General features: G+C 35.6%; 1 protein-coding gene across 1 annotated transcript in view; it reads left to right on the top strand.

Moving 5' to 3' along the window:
* LOC108737815 (putative inorganic phosphate cotransporter) overlaps nt 1-6,882 on the top strand; it is a 25,294-nt gene extending 18,412 nt beyond the window's left edge. The window contains exons 4-6 of the mRNA XM_025980665.1: nt 899-1,177; nt 5,180-5,427; nt 6,580-6,882. Of these exons, the coding sequence (XP_025836450.1) occupies nt 899-1,177; nt 5,180-5,427; nt 6,580-6,723 (671 nt within the window). The 3' untranslated portion in view covers nt 6,724-6,882. The remainder of the gene's footprint in view (nt 1-898; nt 1,178-5,179; nt 5,428-6,579) is intronic.
* Nucleotides 6,883-18,441: the final 11,559 nt, after the last annotated feature.

Here is an 18,441-nt window from a genome sequence, read left to right as displayed (position 1 = left end):
GTACCTTTTTTTCTGTTAATAAAAATAAATTTAATCTGTTCGGTTAACGAATCTCCATAAAATGACGTGTAAAATTACAATTTTTTAAAATTTCAATAACTTTTTAACGGTTTAGTGAATCGATTTGTAATTTTTACAGGAGTTTTAGAATTGAATGAGGAACGTTCTTCCAAATTTTTATTTGTTTCGTAGCATTTTGACATACCTCCCAAACATCCTTAATGCTCCTTTCCGCTGATATGTTGGAATAATGCTTCATTATGATCTCCGCGCCCAACGTATATATATGACAATGTATAGATTTCCTAGGAAATGTGTCTAATATAATTTATTTCACACATTTCCGGGCGATTTTAGGCATTATATACATTGCCTAGTAATTGTATACAATGACGGATTTCATTCATTTTCGGTAACATGAATAAGTACTGCCAGCGTAGTGAACGCCATCTGTACAAATTTGCTAGTTATTGAGGGTCTACATCAAATCCCGCACAAGGGAGCTCTTAGCCCTAAACCCAAAGCCCAAAATGCTTTAGCCCTTGAAACCCCAATTATGTTTCAAAATCTAAGGAATCCAAATTACCAATTAGGTTTAAATCCTTAAGCAGTTTGAATAAATAATGAAATAAATTAAAGTTCAATTCATTTGAATAATAAACTATAGAGGATTTTTATTAACTAACTCGTTTGCCAACTACTTGTTTCGTGAAAAAGGGATGAATTACAGTACTTGTAGGATAATGATTTGTTAAATTGGACCCACGGCGTAGCATATTTATACGATGGTTTTGTCTGTTAAATGGCACATAGTCAGTATTCTGGAGAAGCTAGTTAAGGGGTGCTGATAAGAACTAAACGTATAGAAACTGATTGTTAGTACATATATCATTTTCAGGAAGTAGCGTTGGTACTATAATTTCAATGTCCCTCAGTGGTTTTATTTGTGCCAGTACCATGGGATGGCCGTTGGTATTTTACGTATCTGGGGCTGTTGGATATACCTGGTTAATTTTCTGGTTAATGTTTGGCTCCAATTGCCCTCAGGACCATCCTTGGATATCTGACAAGGAAAAGGAATACATCTTGTCTACTCAAGGCACCAACGTACCAGTAAAGGTAATTATTATAGTAACATTATTAATAATCGCGCTTAGGCGTTTAGACGTAACTGAGGGTTAAATATTTTCACTGTAATTTTTTCATATTTTGAAAAAGCGAAAACGCATTGTTCACTAAAACTGTTCCTGAATTCGGTCATTCGCTGTAGCTCTTGAGCAAACTAAGACAGTTGCTCACTTGTTCGATATTGTGGAGCATTGAAGACGCTCGAAATATAGCTTTCCCCGCTTACAATGTAATGTTAGAGGCTGAATAGATCAAAGATCTGTCCTTGCTCATTTTAGCAGGGGCGTCAGGTATATTATTACAGATTATATTAATGACGTGTACGCAATCTCTAAATAATTTTACAGCATCTACAAATACGTTTTAGTCCCTTTTCACGTTTTTTTAAACTCCACATTTCCGAGAGTAACTGCTTTAAATTATTAAAATTTATAAATACATTTCAGTTAAATACTATTTAATTATAATTTTAATAATTTAAATTAAGAACGAAGTGAAATAAGAAGTTACTATGTACAAATTAGTGAATTTAACGGCATTAGAAACATTAATTAGTAAAAATCAAGACTATGCCAATTAATTTTCCGTTTATAACACATACGAATGCTACATATTATAGCAATTTAGTATAATAGGTACTTACTTATTTTAAACTATGTAAGTAACTAGTATGACCTTATGTAAGTCGTACCTACTTTGTATCCTTGCTGGCACATTTTATTGCAGCGTGCGCTTGTTATATGAGACAGACAAATTAAAATAATTGCTTCGAAGTTATTTGTTCGCTAAATATCCTCTAAATTGTATCTGACATTGTATGTATGATCATAATATATAGGTATGCATCTATCTTGCGAAGGCATACAATGCAATAAAAATGGTAATAGCAAAATGCGATCGAAATAGAAGCATAACTTTTATTGGCAGATGAGAGATTGTGTAACAAAAAAAATATTTAAAATTCATTTGTTTGACATCTGTAGTGATGGTTAGAAGATATAGATGGCGTCAATTGTCTTTTTCTTGATATTTAGTTATCTGGTTTTCGTGCACTTATTACTTCGGTTTCGATTAATAATTGCTGATCAGAAATCTAATGCTAGTATACGTACATATAAAGTTTAATAGTGTATTAGTCATCAAGGGTGGAAAGTATGGCATTTTCTCTCACACAAGTTGAAGGAAGGGGTGGCAAACTCCAGGGAGACAGTGCTGCATTTTTCTTCCGAGCCCCGTATGCCATATCTTGGTCTCGAAAGTACGACTTTTCCTGATTTCAGAAACTGAAACGCAACTTGACATCTTGGGTAAAAAATCGCATTTAATATTTATTGGGAATGTATTTCCACATCCCTTGTTGGGGGATGATATAATCCTTTGTTATGAAAGTAAGTGCGATTTCTTACCCGAGAGGAAATGTGCTTTCGTTCTTGAAATTAGGAAAATATCGTGCTTTTAGGCTATGGTATATGGTAAAGATTAGTATACGGGTCTCGGAAAGAAAATATGACACCATCCCCATCTACGGTTCTGATGGTAATTCATATCCAGGTGGGAATGCCGTATTTTCTTCCTTTGATGTGTAAAATAAGTACATATTAATTAGTATGTACTATTTTTGTTGCTACTAAAATAATCAAAAATATCATCAGCTTGAAGACTGGACCAATTTTTTGTATTTCCCTAAAACTGGAACANTTAATGCCCCTTTCCGCTGATATGTTGGAATAATGCTTCATTATGATCTCCGCGCCCAACGTATATATATGACAATGTATAGATTTCCTAGGAAATGTGTCTAATATAATTTATTTCACACATTTCCGGGCGATTTTAGGCATTATATACATTGCCTAGTAATTGTATACAATGACGGATTTCATTCATTTTCGGTAACATGAATAAGTACTGCCAGCGTAGTGAACGCCATCTGTACAAATTTGCTAGTTATTGAGGGTCTACATCAAATCCCGCACAAGGGAGCTCTTAGCCCTAAACCCAAAGCCCAAAATGCTTTAGCCCTTGAAACCCCAATTATGTTTCAAAATCTAAGGAATCCAAATTACCAATTAGGTTTAAATCCTTAAGCAGTTTGAATAAATAATGAAATAAATTAAAGTTCAATTCATTTGAATAATAAACTATAGAGGATTTTTATTAACTAACTCGTTTGCCAACTACTTGTTTCGTGAAAAAGGGATGAATTACAGTACTTGTAGGATAATGATTTGTTAAATTGGACCCACGGCGTAGCATATTTATACGATGGTTTTGTCTGTTAAATGGCACATAGTCAGTATTCTGGAGAAGCTAGTTAAGGGGTGCTGATAAGAACTAAACGTATAGAAACTGATTGTTAGTACATATATCATTTTCAGGAAGTAGCGTTGGTACTATAATTTCAATGTCCCTCAGTGGTTTTATTTGTGCCAGTACCATGGGATGGCCGTTGGTATTTTACGTATCTGGGGCTGTTGGATATACCTGGTTAATTTTCTGGTTAATGTTTGGCTCCAATTGCCCTCAGGACCATCCTTGGATATCTGACAAGGAAAAGGAATACATCTTGTCTACTCAAGGCACCAACGTACCAGTAAAGGTAATTATTATAGTAACATTATTAATAATCGCGCTTAGGCGTTTAGACGTAACTGAGGGTTAAATATTTTCACTGTAATTTTTTCATATTTTGAAAAAGCGAAAACGCATTGTTCACTAAAACTGTTCCTGAATTCGGTCATTCGCTGTAGCTCTTGAGCAAACTAAGACAGTTGCTCACTTGTTCGATATTGTGGAGCATTGAAGACGCTCGAAATATAGCTTTCCCCGCTTACAATGTAATGTTAGAGGCTGAATAGATCAAAGATCTGTCCTTGCTCATTTTAGCAGGGGCGTCAGGTATATTATTACAGACTATATTAATGACGTGTACGCAATCTCTAAATAATTTTACAGCATCTACAAATACGTTTTAGTCCCTTTTCACGTTTTTTTAAACTCCACATTTCCGAGAGTAACTGCTTTAAATTATTAAAATTTATAAATACATTTCAGTTAAATACTATTTAATTATAATTTTNCTACAAGCTATCCAAGGATGGTACTATAGAATGTCACCTCAAGGTAGGCCTAGTGGCGTCATCTCTTGGTTAGGCCGGAAACTTATCAATCCACCCTCGTATGTCTCTGACTAGACCTTCATTCCTGAGAAAGTGTCCTACTAACCTATTTCGCCTATTTCTTATTGACTTCCATAGAGACCTCTGTTCTCTTCTAATACCTCTTCATTTCTAACCTTCTCTATCCACGGTATTCTCATCATTCGCCTGTAACACCATATTTCTAATGCTTCTAACCTTTTCTTTTCCGCCGCGCCCACTGTCCATGTTTCGCACCCGTACAGCGCCGTGCTCCAAACTTACACGTTTAACAATCTTTTTCGAATTTCTAAATTAACCGTTCGCGAGCATAGAAGTGACTTCTTTTTATTGAAGGCGACTCGACCTTGCGCTATTCTCTGCTTTATATCCCTACTACTCCTTCCGTCCTGACTTATCTGACTTCCTATAGATACCTAAAATCGGCCACTTCTTGTAATCTTTCGTCTCCTACCTTTATATTCGCTCTTTCCCTACTTTTTCTTCTTTTGCATACTAGTATTTTTGTTTATTTTCATACAGTACTGTTTTGTCGATACAGCTTCCATTTTATTTAAAGCTATCTCTTTATCTCCTTGCTAGATGCTAATACTTCTATATCATCTGCAAATCTAGGCATACTAAACTTTTGCCCCTGTATTTCTATCCCTACAATTGTACTGTTTTTAATGATGTTGATAGAGTCTTCGATGTATAGATTAAAAAGTGACGGAGACAGTGTGCATCCCTGTCTGACTCCCTTCCTAATACATATTTACTTCTCTACGTTACATCCCCATCTGTATAACTGCCTGTTGCTCTTTATACGAACTAAGTATCGTTCTTCTATTTTACATATTATATCTTTCAAGTTATAACCAAAAACAAATGAGTTATGTAGATGTGCATTTAAGGTGTTTTTGGTCCGGCTGCAGCTCTTATAATTCTGGCTGCTTTTGGCAAAGAGGCAACAGCCACTATGATAATACTCCTGTTAGTAATAGCAGTTGGAGTTAATTCAGCAATAACATCCGGATTCATGATGAACAATACCGACATTGCACCGAATTATGCAGCTACTGTGAATGCACTGACCAACGGTGGCTCGATTATATTTTCCATTGTAGGACCGATCGCAGTTCACCTCGTGGTTACAGACACCGTAAGTAATATTTGAATTGATATTTTGTGCAAACACCCTTATTAGTCTAGGAAGACTCCAATATTTAAAAAACGCAAGTTTTTCTTAAAAAGTTGTTGTTCGGACTATCAAGGTTTATTTAGATTATGACTTCAAGTGTTCGTTGTTCGGATTAGCGGAGGTTCAGATTAACATGTTCGGATTATCGAGGTTGCATTTAAATCATATATCAGGCAATATTCTTGGTAATATCCCTTAGAACAATAATCATTAAAAAACGAACTCATTCTAGTTAAATTTTACGTACTGTAACCTGTTCAATCTTAAATAGTCGTACAAATCTAAATCTTAAGTTTCGTTTTGAAATATGGAAATTTATATTTAACATTCTAAAGCTTGTTTTGTTTCACCCGTGATTCGTGTTAAACGAAGTTTCAAAAATCGATACCCGTAGTTAATCGACTAAAATTGCGTTAGTAAATACAATATGGTTTTTCGACTTCACGCTTGAATTATGTACCAATAATTTTTATTTGGATGACAAAGTAATTGCGGTCTGATGACAAATAAATTACCAGAGGTAGGTGTAATTAGATGATAAAAAAATCAGCGAGCTTTAAAGTGTTTTTACATAATCACTACAAATTTGTCGGAAACAATATAAACGAAAAAAGTGCAAACGGTGTTTGTTAATAATATTTTGTTTTCATAAAAATGAAATGGAAACTTCAGTCCATTATTGTTTATAATTAAAATTTTGTTATACTGACAGAAGTACAAGATGTGAACAATCGGGAAATTGTTGGAAAATAAAGAGAAGGATATTCTGTGTTGCACCGTTTTTGTATGCAAAATTAATAATCGCTTCTAACTATTCTGGAACCGCGGATAGTGCATGCTTCTATCCCTCGGGAACAATATTTTTGATCAATAAATGGTACCCCATGTCCATCCCTATATCCCTGACAAGGTGTATACAAAATTTTATGATGATCGGTTAAATGGTTAAGGCGTAAAATAGTAACAAACAATGTCACCAACGCATTTACCATATTATTTAGGATTTTCAATTTACACCTCTGCAGTTAGCAGTAAATATCAATAGATGGCGATATACTGTCCATTATTTTTAGGTTTAATATTACGCCATTTTATCGTTTGCGTTTTTTTTAGACAAATATCTACCAATGGGGTTTAATATTCTATATAACTGCAGCTTTTTACCTAGTAGCCGGGGTTTTTTACCTCGTATTTGGTTCAGCAGAGGTGCAAGCGTGGAATTCTGGTGGTACAAAGAAAGAATTACCTGCACCGTAGTATTATTTAGGTTGTTTTTTGATAATAAAATATAGTGATAAAAAGTATTCGTTTTTAAAATTCAATTGTTTTGTAACAAACAATGTGCGACCGTTCTTATTATTTATTTTTATTTGTGTATTATAATATGCAATTGAATAAAATACATATTTTTATTTTTTTGCTTTTTTATATCGTCATTAAATCATAAATAACTAACTAATTGTAAGGAAAATGTAATTTCTGGTTTGGGCTAAAAGCCCCAAACGGTTTGTTTTCGTAGTAGCTGGAGAAAGGACAATAAACAATTTTGGGTTAATTAAACGTACCTATATATACGTCGTATAGAGTTCAAAGAGGGAGTTAAACGTGGGTTTGTATTGTTTTATCTGTTTGTCTGTAGAATGCCGGTAACAGAAATACGTAATACCACGAAAATGACACATTCTTCGAACCCCAAGTTTTCATTTCCTTCCAGGAACGTCGAGGATATAGGGGCTGTAAAAACAGGCTATTTCCTTTAAACGACAAGAAGGAAATAATTCGGTTTCTTCAAGAATATGAACAGCAAACTGTTGCTGCTATGTTTTCATGTTATATCAATATAGAAAAAAACACTCGAAAATTCAAATAATCCTTCGATTATTTTTGTGTGGAACTTGGGAACTTATGCCGATTCCATACGAGTAATATTTTAAACCGAAGCGAATGGTCTAAAAAGAATCATCAGTAATAAAGGATAGAAAACGAAATAGTCTCGTGGGATATAAACAATTGCGCATTAATTTGGATATTGTCAGTTGGTAAGACACAAAATATAAACAAAATCTCTATGCCTACATCCCAAACCGTATGCGCATTGCCCTACTGCTAAAAATTGAAGCAATTCCTTCAAGGAATCTGCATAAAAAAGCGAAGGAAAAGGTTTTGCTTCGAAGGTTTGCTTTAAAGTGAATTGTTTTACGTAGGCTATATAGAAGAGAAATGGATAGGACCATCTCTGTAGAGCATAAGAAAATAAAGACCGCTCCTAGAATGTGACGATCGCGAAAATTGTGTTTTACAACCAGGCGCATTCACCATTATTTGCGAATGAAATCAAAAGCAAAGGTGCCTAAAACCAGTTTCAATAGATGTACGCGTGCCTTATTACCGAAGCTCATAATCATCAGTTAGTTATTTACTCTTTTGCTAAACTGTAATCAATATTGATTCGTTCGTTTTATAAAAGAATTTGATTGCTACATTTGGATAGGAAAGAGTGGAGGTGCGTGTCCAAGCAGTATTAGGACTGACGAACTTGATGATTTGACAATTTTCACCATATCTAAGTCATAAACAATTTAAACAAAATTCATACCCCAACTTTATATTTCAGCTCAAGAGTGGTTCAATTTATTTATGAAATTTCATTATCATCATCACCATAAAGTCGTCAGTCAGACTGGTTGGACACGTACTTCCACTCTTTTCTATCCTGAGCTAATCTTCTAAAACTAGAACAACCTTGCGAACAGTAATCTAATCTAGTTCTACCTCTACACCTCCTAACTTCGGTTGCCTCTAATATGTCTCCGACTAGACCTTCATGCCTGAGAAGGTGTCCTACTAACCTATCTCACCTATTTTTTGTTGACTTCCATAGAGTCCTTTGTTCTCCTACTCTTTCTAATACCTCTTCATTTCTAACCTTCTCTATTCACGGTATCCTCATTATTCGTCTGTAACACCACATTTCGAACGCTTCTAACCTTTTCTTTTTCGCCACGCCTACCATCCATGTTTCGCACCCGCACAGCACCGCGCTTCAAACATAAACCTTTAACAATCTTTTTCGAATTTATAAATTAATCATTCGCGAGCACAGAAGTGACTTCTTTTTACTGAAGGCGACTCGATCCTGCGCTATCGTCTCCTTTATATCTCTATTACTCCTTCCGTCTTGACTTATCTGACTTCCTAGATACCTGAAATCAGTCACTTCTTCTAATTTTTCATTGAGCCTGAAATAATTTCCTCAAAGCATCACTTTCAATTTTGAGATAGAGAGGCAAAAGGAATACGAAATACCCTATCCGAAAAATGGATACAGATGCGTTATTTATTACAAAAATTCATGAACCATTAAACTTACTCAACCCTTAACAGTGATATTGCTTAGAACAACGCACTGAAATTTAGAATTCGCGACTTAACCTTTACCCTATTCATGTAAGGCGCTATCCATCAATCAATTTTGGACATCTTCCTCCTTATCCCAAGTAGCAGGACCGTAACGCGTGCCCTGACCCCTCTGCGTCTCACTACACCGTTATTTTGGCAAGATTTTGCATTGACCTCCTCTCCACGTAGCAGGGCCATAAGGGGTTTAACATAAAGTACGTAGCTTGCCTCAGGGGGGGAGGGGCCAGACAAAGGGCTGTGTTGCACTACGCGGCAGGAGGGAGTCCTAGTAAAAGTTACGCAGCTGTATGTAAACAAACTAATTTGAAATGTTTTTTTTTAAATACCGCGAGTGTGAAATCTTCTCATGATGACGCTGATAACGAACAATTTCTTGTGAATCAAGATTTGAATGACTGGCTAGACTAAAATAAAAAAAAGTTGTTTGTACTAGGAAATGTGGAGCTTTAGGGGAGGTTGGGCGAAAAGCTACGGTAGACCACGTGGGGGAGGATCTATAATTGTTGAAGTTTGAGCTACGAGCCAACGTCTACCTGGACTTCATCTTTAGCTAGTTAGGATTGCGTAATTTGTTGGATAGCCCCCAAACAAGTTAACCAGAAAATTGCCCAGTACGACATAGTTTATAATGACATATTGTCTACATCTGCGCCGTATTACCACAGATTTTGAAGAAATGCACTGACTATAACATCAGAAGGTAATTTTTGTTTATTTTTTTAACTCATTATTTTCATCAGTCATCATGCAATAGTGTACAGGTGATCAAACAAATCAGAAATGTGGTACACGCCGCACGCACTTGGAAGCGTAATACATGGCGGTAATTGGTTATAGCGACTACCGGCTAAAACAACCGTCATGGTGTCGTATCGATTCTCGAATACAGAACCCTAAACAAACTATCTTCAATATTTGCCATAGTAGTTTCGTGATTTTTGTTAATTCTGTTGCTTTTAAATGAACCATTTGTTTAAGGAAATCGTTTAAGTTCAAAGTGCTTTGACGAGGGTGTCAAGATTCCCTAGATTTCCTCCCCTAAATACATCCTACTCTTAACTACATACCTACAAACTTTAAAGGATTTCTGTTTAAAATTAGTACCTAAGTTACAAATAATTTGATTTTCAGATCAGTAACTTACTTTCAAATTGTCTATTTAAAACCGGTTAATACGTAGATATTAAATTTAAGCTAAGCAACTAAACAATTATGAGCAACAAACAATGAAATAATTATTTATAGAAATTTAAATTACTCAGGAGGTAATGTGAAGCGCTTTTATCCTTTTAGGTAAATACCAGCCTTTCATTTCCACATAAAAGACGTCATTACTATCTGCTTACTCAAGGCTTAGGGGTATCGGGGTAGGTAAAGCATTCTCCTCTATTATGGCGTTTCTTACATGTCTACTTTATAGTCGAGGGGATCATAAATTTAACTCTCTATACATTAAGAATATAAGAATATGCAAGGTCGTATAAAGAAAAGAAGAATATGGAGACGTTAAAGAAACTCTTTAACGGAAGCTTTAGTAGCTTAATAAATAGAAACTACAAAAACTGCATGTATTACAAGTAAATAGTTGCCAAAATAAACAAAAGTAGCCAAGTAGAACTAGCTATCCTTTTATTGAAGTGAAACTTCTATATAGACGAAGGGTATTACGATTTTTTCTGTCACGAAAAAGCTTTACGGCCGCGTGAAGAGGGTAAACGGTATATCGAGTGGCGGGGGGCGGCAGCGGCGGAGGGAGAGCAAGGCTGACGGCGGCGGAGAGATGGCAACGGCTGTATTAGATGGATACAATGCGCAGCCGCGCGGAGAGGTGCGAGTCCGCTAGAGTCCCAGCGGCGTGTGCTGTGCTCAGCTGTTGTTTTCTTACCTCTGCTCTCCACGTGGCTGGGCATCATTACTTCTGTTAACAATCTGCCAGCAAAACTTGAAGTAAAAATGTTTGAAATATGCGTAGCTAACTTCAGAGATGGTGTAGTAAACTCCACATCGCGTAAACTGTAACTGTGAGATTAAATTTGATATCAGGGAAGCTTAAACTACTTATAACCTAACCTTCCAAAAAATAAAGTAGGTAGCATTATGAAAGTTTGGTATTTTGAGATTCCAACTGCATAAAGGATGTAGAAACTGTACATCAGCTCGTAATTCTAAGCGTAGTGGAAGGTCCCCTTCAATCTCCTTCGGGAATTTTGTGGTAATGGGTGGTTGGTGGTGACATTGGGATAGAAGACACTAGAAGACTTAAGGTTTCCATGGTCGACGTTATCAAAATAGTGGTATATATTCGAGTTTAATGGATGACCGAGGTTATAGGATTGTTTCTTATACTTCGGTGAGAATACCGATGGAACCGCTTATTCGATGTTGCATGTCATCCTTAATAAACGTAGCGAGGGCGTACGATCCTTTGTCGTGGTTGTAACTCTGGCTACGCTTTCTGAGATGGCAGCTACACCTGTTGTCGAAATGTCGAATAAAATGGACCAACAAATTCGTAAAGACTTTATGTAAACTGATAATGGTTTGATTTGGGTCTGAAGCCCGTCACATGACAGCCTTAAGAGTTAAATCAGAACAATTCATATTTAATTAATTTAAATATTGAGCAGATCTAGACTTAGAAGATCGCATTGAGGCTCAGATGTGCAGTAATACCTATCGATTTTTTGAAAACTACAGATTTTTATAATTTTCAAAGACAGATAGAGAACCTACTCCCAATTCTATGTTAACATCCCTAAAATATTATCGTTCTTTCTTTTTATCGTACTTTCCCGTTTTTCTCACATAAGATTAATGTTCTTGGCTCGGTTGTCTACAATAAAGTGTTTTCTCGTTGGCCGTAAAGAAATATTACACGCGAACGCTGATGCGTTTCACTGCATCCACTTTTCTACAAACAGAAGCATATCCCGGAATGAAAATATAAAACGAACTTTCATTGCAAAACATTTAACATTTTAAGCTGGCTGTAGTTGCTAGACCGAGGACTCTGAAATGAATACAAATCGGCGCAGAAAAACAAAGGGAGAATAAATTCATTTTTTGCTTGACTGTGTTCACATGTACCAAATTCATAAGTGCGGGTACGCTAAATAAAGCGAGAAATAAAGAAATAAGATTGGTAATGGTTTGAAATTTGGAGATTATCTGTTAGAATGTAGGGATTAAAACAATTCATCATCATGATAAGGTCGTCAGTACTAAGACTGGTTGGACACCCACCTTTACTCCTTCTTATCCTGAGCTAATCTTCGCATTTCTCTAAAACTAGAACATCCCACATCCTTAAATATTTACTTAACAGTAATCTAATCTAGGTCTACTTCTACTTCTCTGAATTACTGCATCTTCTTCTAACATGTCTCTGCCTAACCCTTCATGACTGAGAAGGTGTCCTACTAACCTATCTCGGTTATGTCCTATTGACTTTCATAGAGTCCTCTGTTCTCCTATTCTTTCTAATACCTCTTCATATCTAATCTCCTCTATCCACGGCATCCTTATCATTCGCCTGTAAACCACAATTCTTATCCTTTCCGCCGCGCCCATCATCCATGTTTCGCACACGTATATAACCGCGCTCCAAACTTACACCTTTAACAATTTTCTTCCGAATTTCTAAATTAACCGTTCGCAAGCACAGAAGGGACTTCTTATATCACTACCACTCCTTCCGTCTTGACTTATCTGATTTCCTAGATACCTATAATCAGCCACTTTTTCTAATTTTTCGTCTCCTATCTTTATATTCGCTCTTTCTCCACTTTTTCTTCCCTTGAATACCAGTTTTTTTTACTTTTATTTTTTATAAGGGATTTTAATTTATGGACGAATTTAGGATGCCGTGTACAACGTACTCTTATTTGCAATTTCCCTTTGTCAAGTTTCCTCATAGCCGTATCATGTTTAGGAAAAATGTACCAGTCAGTATTCATAAATATTTCCGGTAATTTATTGATGTAACGCTGTGTCAACAAGTCCGTCGCGCCGTATACAAGAAGACGTAATCGTTACTCTTCCTTCCGCAATATATTCTTGTTGAAGTCACGTCGCACGACGCAGCAAAAGCTTGCGATCTTCTATATATATATATTTCTATATTTTGCCGAAANTTGCTGCTCTAGCTCTATAACTGCCTGTTGCTCATTATACAAACTAAGTATCACTCTTCTATCTCTGTAACTCATTCCTACATTTTTAAGTATATTTAATATCTTGTCCCATTTAATACTGTCAAAAGCTTTTTTTAAATCTACAAATCCTATGTTCCTTTTTTTATTGTTTTCTCTATTGATACTTGTATTCTGGCTTTGCGGCCTCCCGCGTTCCTATATTTCTGCTAAACCCAAATTAAAATAATTAAAGTTTATATTAGACAAACAGGAACATCTTTTAACAGAGGAATGTTTGAACATAAGGTCGATTTAAATGCATGTAATTAATAATTTGCCGTTTATAAATTCTTTTGATAAATGTAACATTATTTAAAATTAGAATAGTCCGACATTTTAAACATTTTTTGAATATAATCACAGTAAAATTACTCCATCACAAGGAAGTAAATATCTACACAATATATGCTTTAATTTGGAAAATACAGAAAACTCTAGCTACAGTAAGTGCTTTCTGATGTTATTCTCTTAAATTAGTTAAATAGTGTGCGCCTTTATTTCTCTAGGGTGTTTTTTGGTTGAAACCCCTGCTTTAATATACGAGGGTGGATTGATAAGTTTCCGGCCTAACCAAGAGATGACGCCACTAGGCCTACCTTGAGGTGACATTCTATAGTACCATCCTTGGATAGCTTGTAGCTATAGTTTCAGCCCGATCTCCTNGGGTTGTTTTTCAGTTGAGTTGGGTTAAGTAAAAGTAAATTTCTGAATATTTCTCAATCACGACTTCCTTGAGCAACTGAATCATTTATGAATTTCAAAGAACTCCTTTTCGGATACACTTTGGGGACGTATCTCCCTTTTCATGAATTTTTTATTATTTATCCTTTAGTCCTAGACAGTAATTTATTTAAAAGTTACATTTCGACATGGCCTACTGAACTATTCGATGAATTTATTCCACGCTCGTCGTCTGAGGTGGCTGGAAGTTTGATGTAGTCGTTATGGAGGATTTTGTGGTGCAATGCCCTGACAAAGAAACCGTGAACGGTAGCGTCGTCTACATAGGTCGTCTTCGACCAGCTACCACCAACAGCAAAATCAAGCAAGCAGCACAGGAGATAGCTGAATTTCAAGAGATCAATAAAATGCGCGGCCCACCTCCTGGTTCTCTCTTCGGTCGCCAGCGTTCGCCAGTTAACGCACGATCCGCGACTAGTCAGCACGCACAACCACCACCGAGTTACGACGACGTACACGACGCCAAAACCGACGCCCGCGAGATCCTTTTTTAATCCGGCGGGGCGTCGAAAAACGACCCCTATCTAGTTGCTCTTTGAGTTAGTAACGAGACCGCAATGCGCAAAGTTGTGTTCGGAACAACAAGATTCGGAGCTTTCGGTAGACGGGTTGTGTGAGTTCGTTGTGCTTTTGGAGAAGGTCTGTTTTTGATGGAAAAACGTCGGAGAGCTTTAGCTCACATGTTGTGGTGTCACAACAGAGGGTGACGTTTTCACGAGAAATTAGACGCACTATCGGTCTACCACATTTTGGGAATTTTATATTAAAAATTAAAGAACTTCCCATATTCTTTTATAGTTTTTTTGTACAATGATATTTTATAGATTACTCCTCTTTTTCTTCATTGTGTGCGTTTTGTCTGTCACTGCCTTACAAAATCTTCTTCGTTTCGAAATGAAACAAAGACTTTCGTGATTGTCACATTGACAGCTTTTGTTTCAAGTCTCCTCCTCAGAGATGTTTTTGTTCTATTGAAATATTTTTACTGAAGACGTTCCTACAGTCACGAATGATTTTGAAAGCCAAATGCGAAAAAAATGAGAAGTAAAATGTTGTTTATTATTAATAGAAAAATATATTATCTAGTAAAATACAAAATGCAAATAATTAGGGTGTTGATTATAGCCAGACGGTATATTCCATTTCGTGTGAAAAATCAAAGCCAGTTAAGGTTAAACATTTTCACATTTCATTTCTTCGTTGGACTTTTAAACAAATGCAAATATATAACTGTCATCATCATCATCATAAGGTCATCAGTCCTAAGACTGGTTGGACACGTACCTCCACTCTTTCCTATCCTGAGCTAAACTTCGCATTTCCCTTAAACTAGAACAGCCCACATCTTTAACTATTTGCGAAGAGTAATCTAATCTAGGTCTACCTCTTTCCCTCCTAACTCCTGTTTCTGCCTCTAATATGTCTCTGACTAGACCTTCATGCCTGAGAATGTATCCTACCAACCTATCTCGCCTATTTTTTATTGACTTCCATAGAGTCCTCTGTTCTCCTATTCTTTCCAATACCTCTTCATTTCTAACCTTTTCTACCCACGATATCCTCATCATCCGCCTATAACACCACATTTCGAACGCTTCTAACCTTTTCTTTTCCGCCGCTCCCACTGTCCATGTTTCGCACCCGTACAACGCCGTGCTCCAAACATACACCTTTAACAACCTTTTTCGAATTTCTAAATTAACCGTTCGCGAGCATAGAAGTGACTTCTTTTTATTAAAGGCGACACGACCCTGCGCTATCCTCTGCTTTATATCCCTACTACTCCTTCCATCCTCACTTATCTGACTTCCTAGGTATCTAAAATCAGCCACTTCTTCTAATTTTTCGTCTCCTATCTTTATATTCGCTCTTTCCCTACTTTTTCTTCCCTTGCATATCAGTATTTTAGTTTTACTTTTATTTATTTTCATACAGTACTGATCTGTCAGTACCGCTTCCATTTTATTTAAAGCTATCTCTAGGTCCTCCTTGCTAGATGCTAATACTGCTATATCATCTGCAAATCTAAGCATACTAATCTTTTGCCCTTGCACGGCTATCCCTACAGTTGTACTGTCTTTAAAGATGTTGATGGCGTCTTCGATGTATAGATTAAAAAGTAGCGGTGACAGTGTGCATCCCTGCCTGACTCCCTTCCTAATATTTATTTCTCTACGTTGCATCCCCAGCTCCATAACTGCCCGTTGCTCTTTATACAAACTAAGTATCACTCTTCTATCTTTGTAATTGATCCCTACATTTTTAAGTATATAGTTGTATTTTGTAACATTTATTCGCATTCGAATAATATGTTTTATATATTTAGGTTCAGTATATGGCAGAAAATTTAATTTACCTCTTTATATTGCAAACTAATAATTAGAAGATAGGCACTTAAAAACGGGAATAATAATAAGTCAAGGTGGTGAGATGACTGGCCGTTTTCCCTCAACATGGTAGTTTTCCTGCCATTTTATACGTTTACTCATAATTTATTAAAAAGAGAGGTAAATATCATTATTAACTGATTTTACCTCTGCAGTTATAATTACTTAATTACTTTTAATTAATTTATTAATAAATATGAAATTAATAAATTAATTATTAACTTAACCATTGTAGATCATTGATATTCCAAATCAAATAGTTAATTCTCTTCTTCATTACAATTTTATTGGGTTTGCAACATGTTTGAATGTACAAGAGCAAAAAATTGGGGAGTGAGATCGCTTGGCAATAACCATATTTTTATTATCTTATCTTATTTTCATATTTTTCATAGATTCTCATACTATCCCAGCTCCTGGCATTAATGCGGTTATACATTAGTCAAATAATTGCAATAAAATCAATTACTCTGATAAATTATTTCGATATTTAAATGCCACCGCTTATTCGGTTAGGTACCTACTTTTAATCATATACAACAAAGAAATAAACGTTTGTCTGGACGTGTATTCAATCTAATAAAATTTAAGTAGTTATTTGTCATTTGGTGATGCAGAGTAAAAGTCTAATTCCAAGAACAGTGACCCTAAACATTTTTAAAACTTTTTGAGGTAAAAGTTGAGTGTCAAAACAGTATTTCTTTACTAATTACGTTTAATCTATCGGCCGATTTAGATTTAAAGGACTGTAAACTTAATGCGTCAATCGTCAAAAGAAATTCTATTGGAGGAGCTAAATAGATAATTTTCTGTTCTGGTTAGTTTAGGTGACGTTAGTTTTTTAGTTTCAAATTTTTTATTTTTCACCTTCACTCCTGCGCCTCTAGTCATCCCCATCCCCAACCCTCCACACATTCCTACAACAGTGGCGACTATGAAGATCAGAGCCACCAGTTCTTATCTCGCATTGAACTAGCTAAGTTGCTAACTTCATACCGTTGACCTTTCGTTAGTGCACGTGCGCAACTACAATTAGGCAAATGTTGCAATTTTAGTTTCAACACTTTAAAAGAAGTATTACTTCAAAAACGGTGTCCTACAAGCGTAGGTAAAATTATAAAAAACAATTGTTTTTTGTTTTCATGTATGGTGCGCCTTTAAATAAACTTGTATTATTATCTCACTTTGTCTAAAAGTAAGGAGTCTCTGACAGACTGACGAAAATAGACAGAATTATCTCAATAATAGAGCTCCATTATAGTCATAGGTGGGGAAGCTTTTTACCATTGGAGGTCACATTTAATTTAGGCAGTAATAAAGGAGACTGCACACCTAAAAATGCGACTTGTTAAATCATAGTTATTGCATAGTTTTATCAGTTCGAGATAACTTTAGCTAAAGCTCTAGCTAACCTTTATGCTATAAAGGATTACCTTATACCTGATGTTATTAACTTTCAGATTATTTATATTTTAAAATATTAATTAACGCTAGGACTAGCTTTCATGAAGGCCACGCAAAAGACTCACGAAGACCTCATGCGGTCTTGAGTCCGCAGGTTCCCCACCTCTGTATTAGATCATTCGGGTATATAACCCTAACAAAAACATTTACTTACAAAGTTGGGCGTTTGTTGAAAATAATTCATACCTGAAACAGAAAAAAGAGGATGTTAGAATTATAGTGAATATTTATGAATAAAATTAATTGTTTCTTTGTAATATAAACATTTAGTTTTGAGAAATTCCAATTTTAAAGTGTATTGCTTTTCTTCTTTCGAAGAGATACAACTTTCAAATTAGTTTGAATGTTTAATAACTTATTGTCTAAATACTAAATAAAGGCATCTATAGTGTCTAGTACGTATGACAAGAATTAAAATCTTTTATACTAACATACATCACTCACTGTGAGCTCGAAGCTGTTAACACCATTGTTTCGAGTGGTCGAAATTCACTTTTGTGAACAATTTGTTTAATCACTTTGTTTGTGTCAAAAATTGTTTGAAAAATTAAATTTAAAGGAATTGTTTGTAAATAGGTATGCAACACATCGTACACTTCAGCATAAGAAATTGCTAATACTAACTACTATATTCGCTCTTTCCCTACTTTTTCTTCCCTTGCATGCCAGTACTTTAGTTTTATTTTTATTTATTTTCATACAGTACTGATCTGTCAGTACCGCTTCCATTTTATTTAAAGCTCTAGGTCCTCCTTGCTAGATGCTAATAC

This window comes from Agrilus planipennis, unplaced genomic scaffold, assembly GCF_000699045.2.
Source record: "Agrilus planipennis isolate EAB-ADULT unplaced genomic scaffold, Apla_2.0 scaffold3, whole genome shotgun sequence".
NCBI lineage: Eukaryota > Metazoa > Arthropoda > Insecta > Coleoptera > Buprestidae > Agrilus > Agrilus planipennis.
This window is presented reverse-complemented; position numbering and strand designations above follow the sequence as displayed.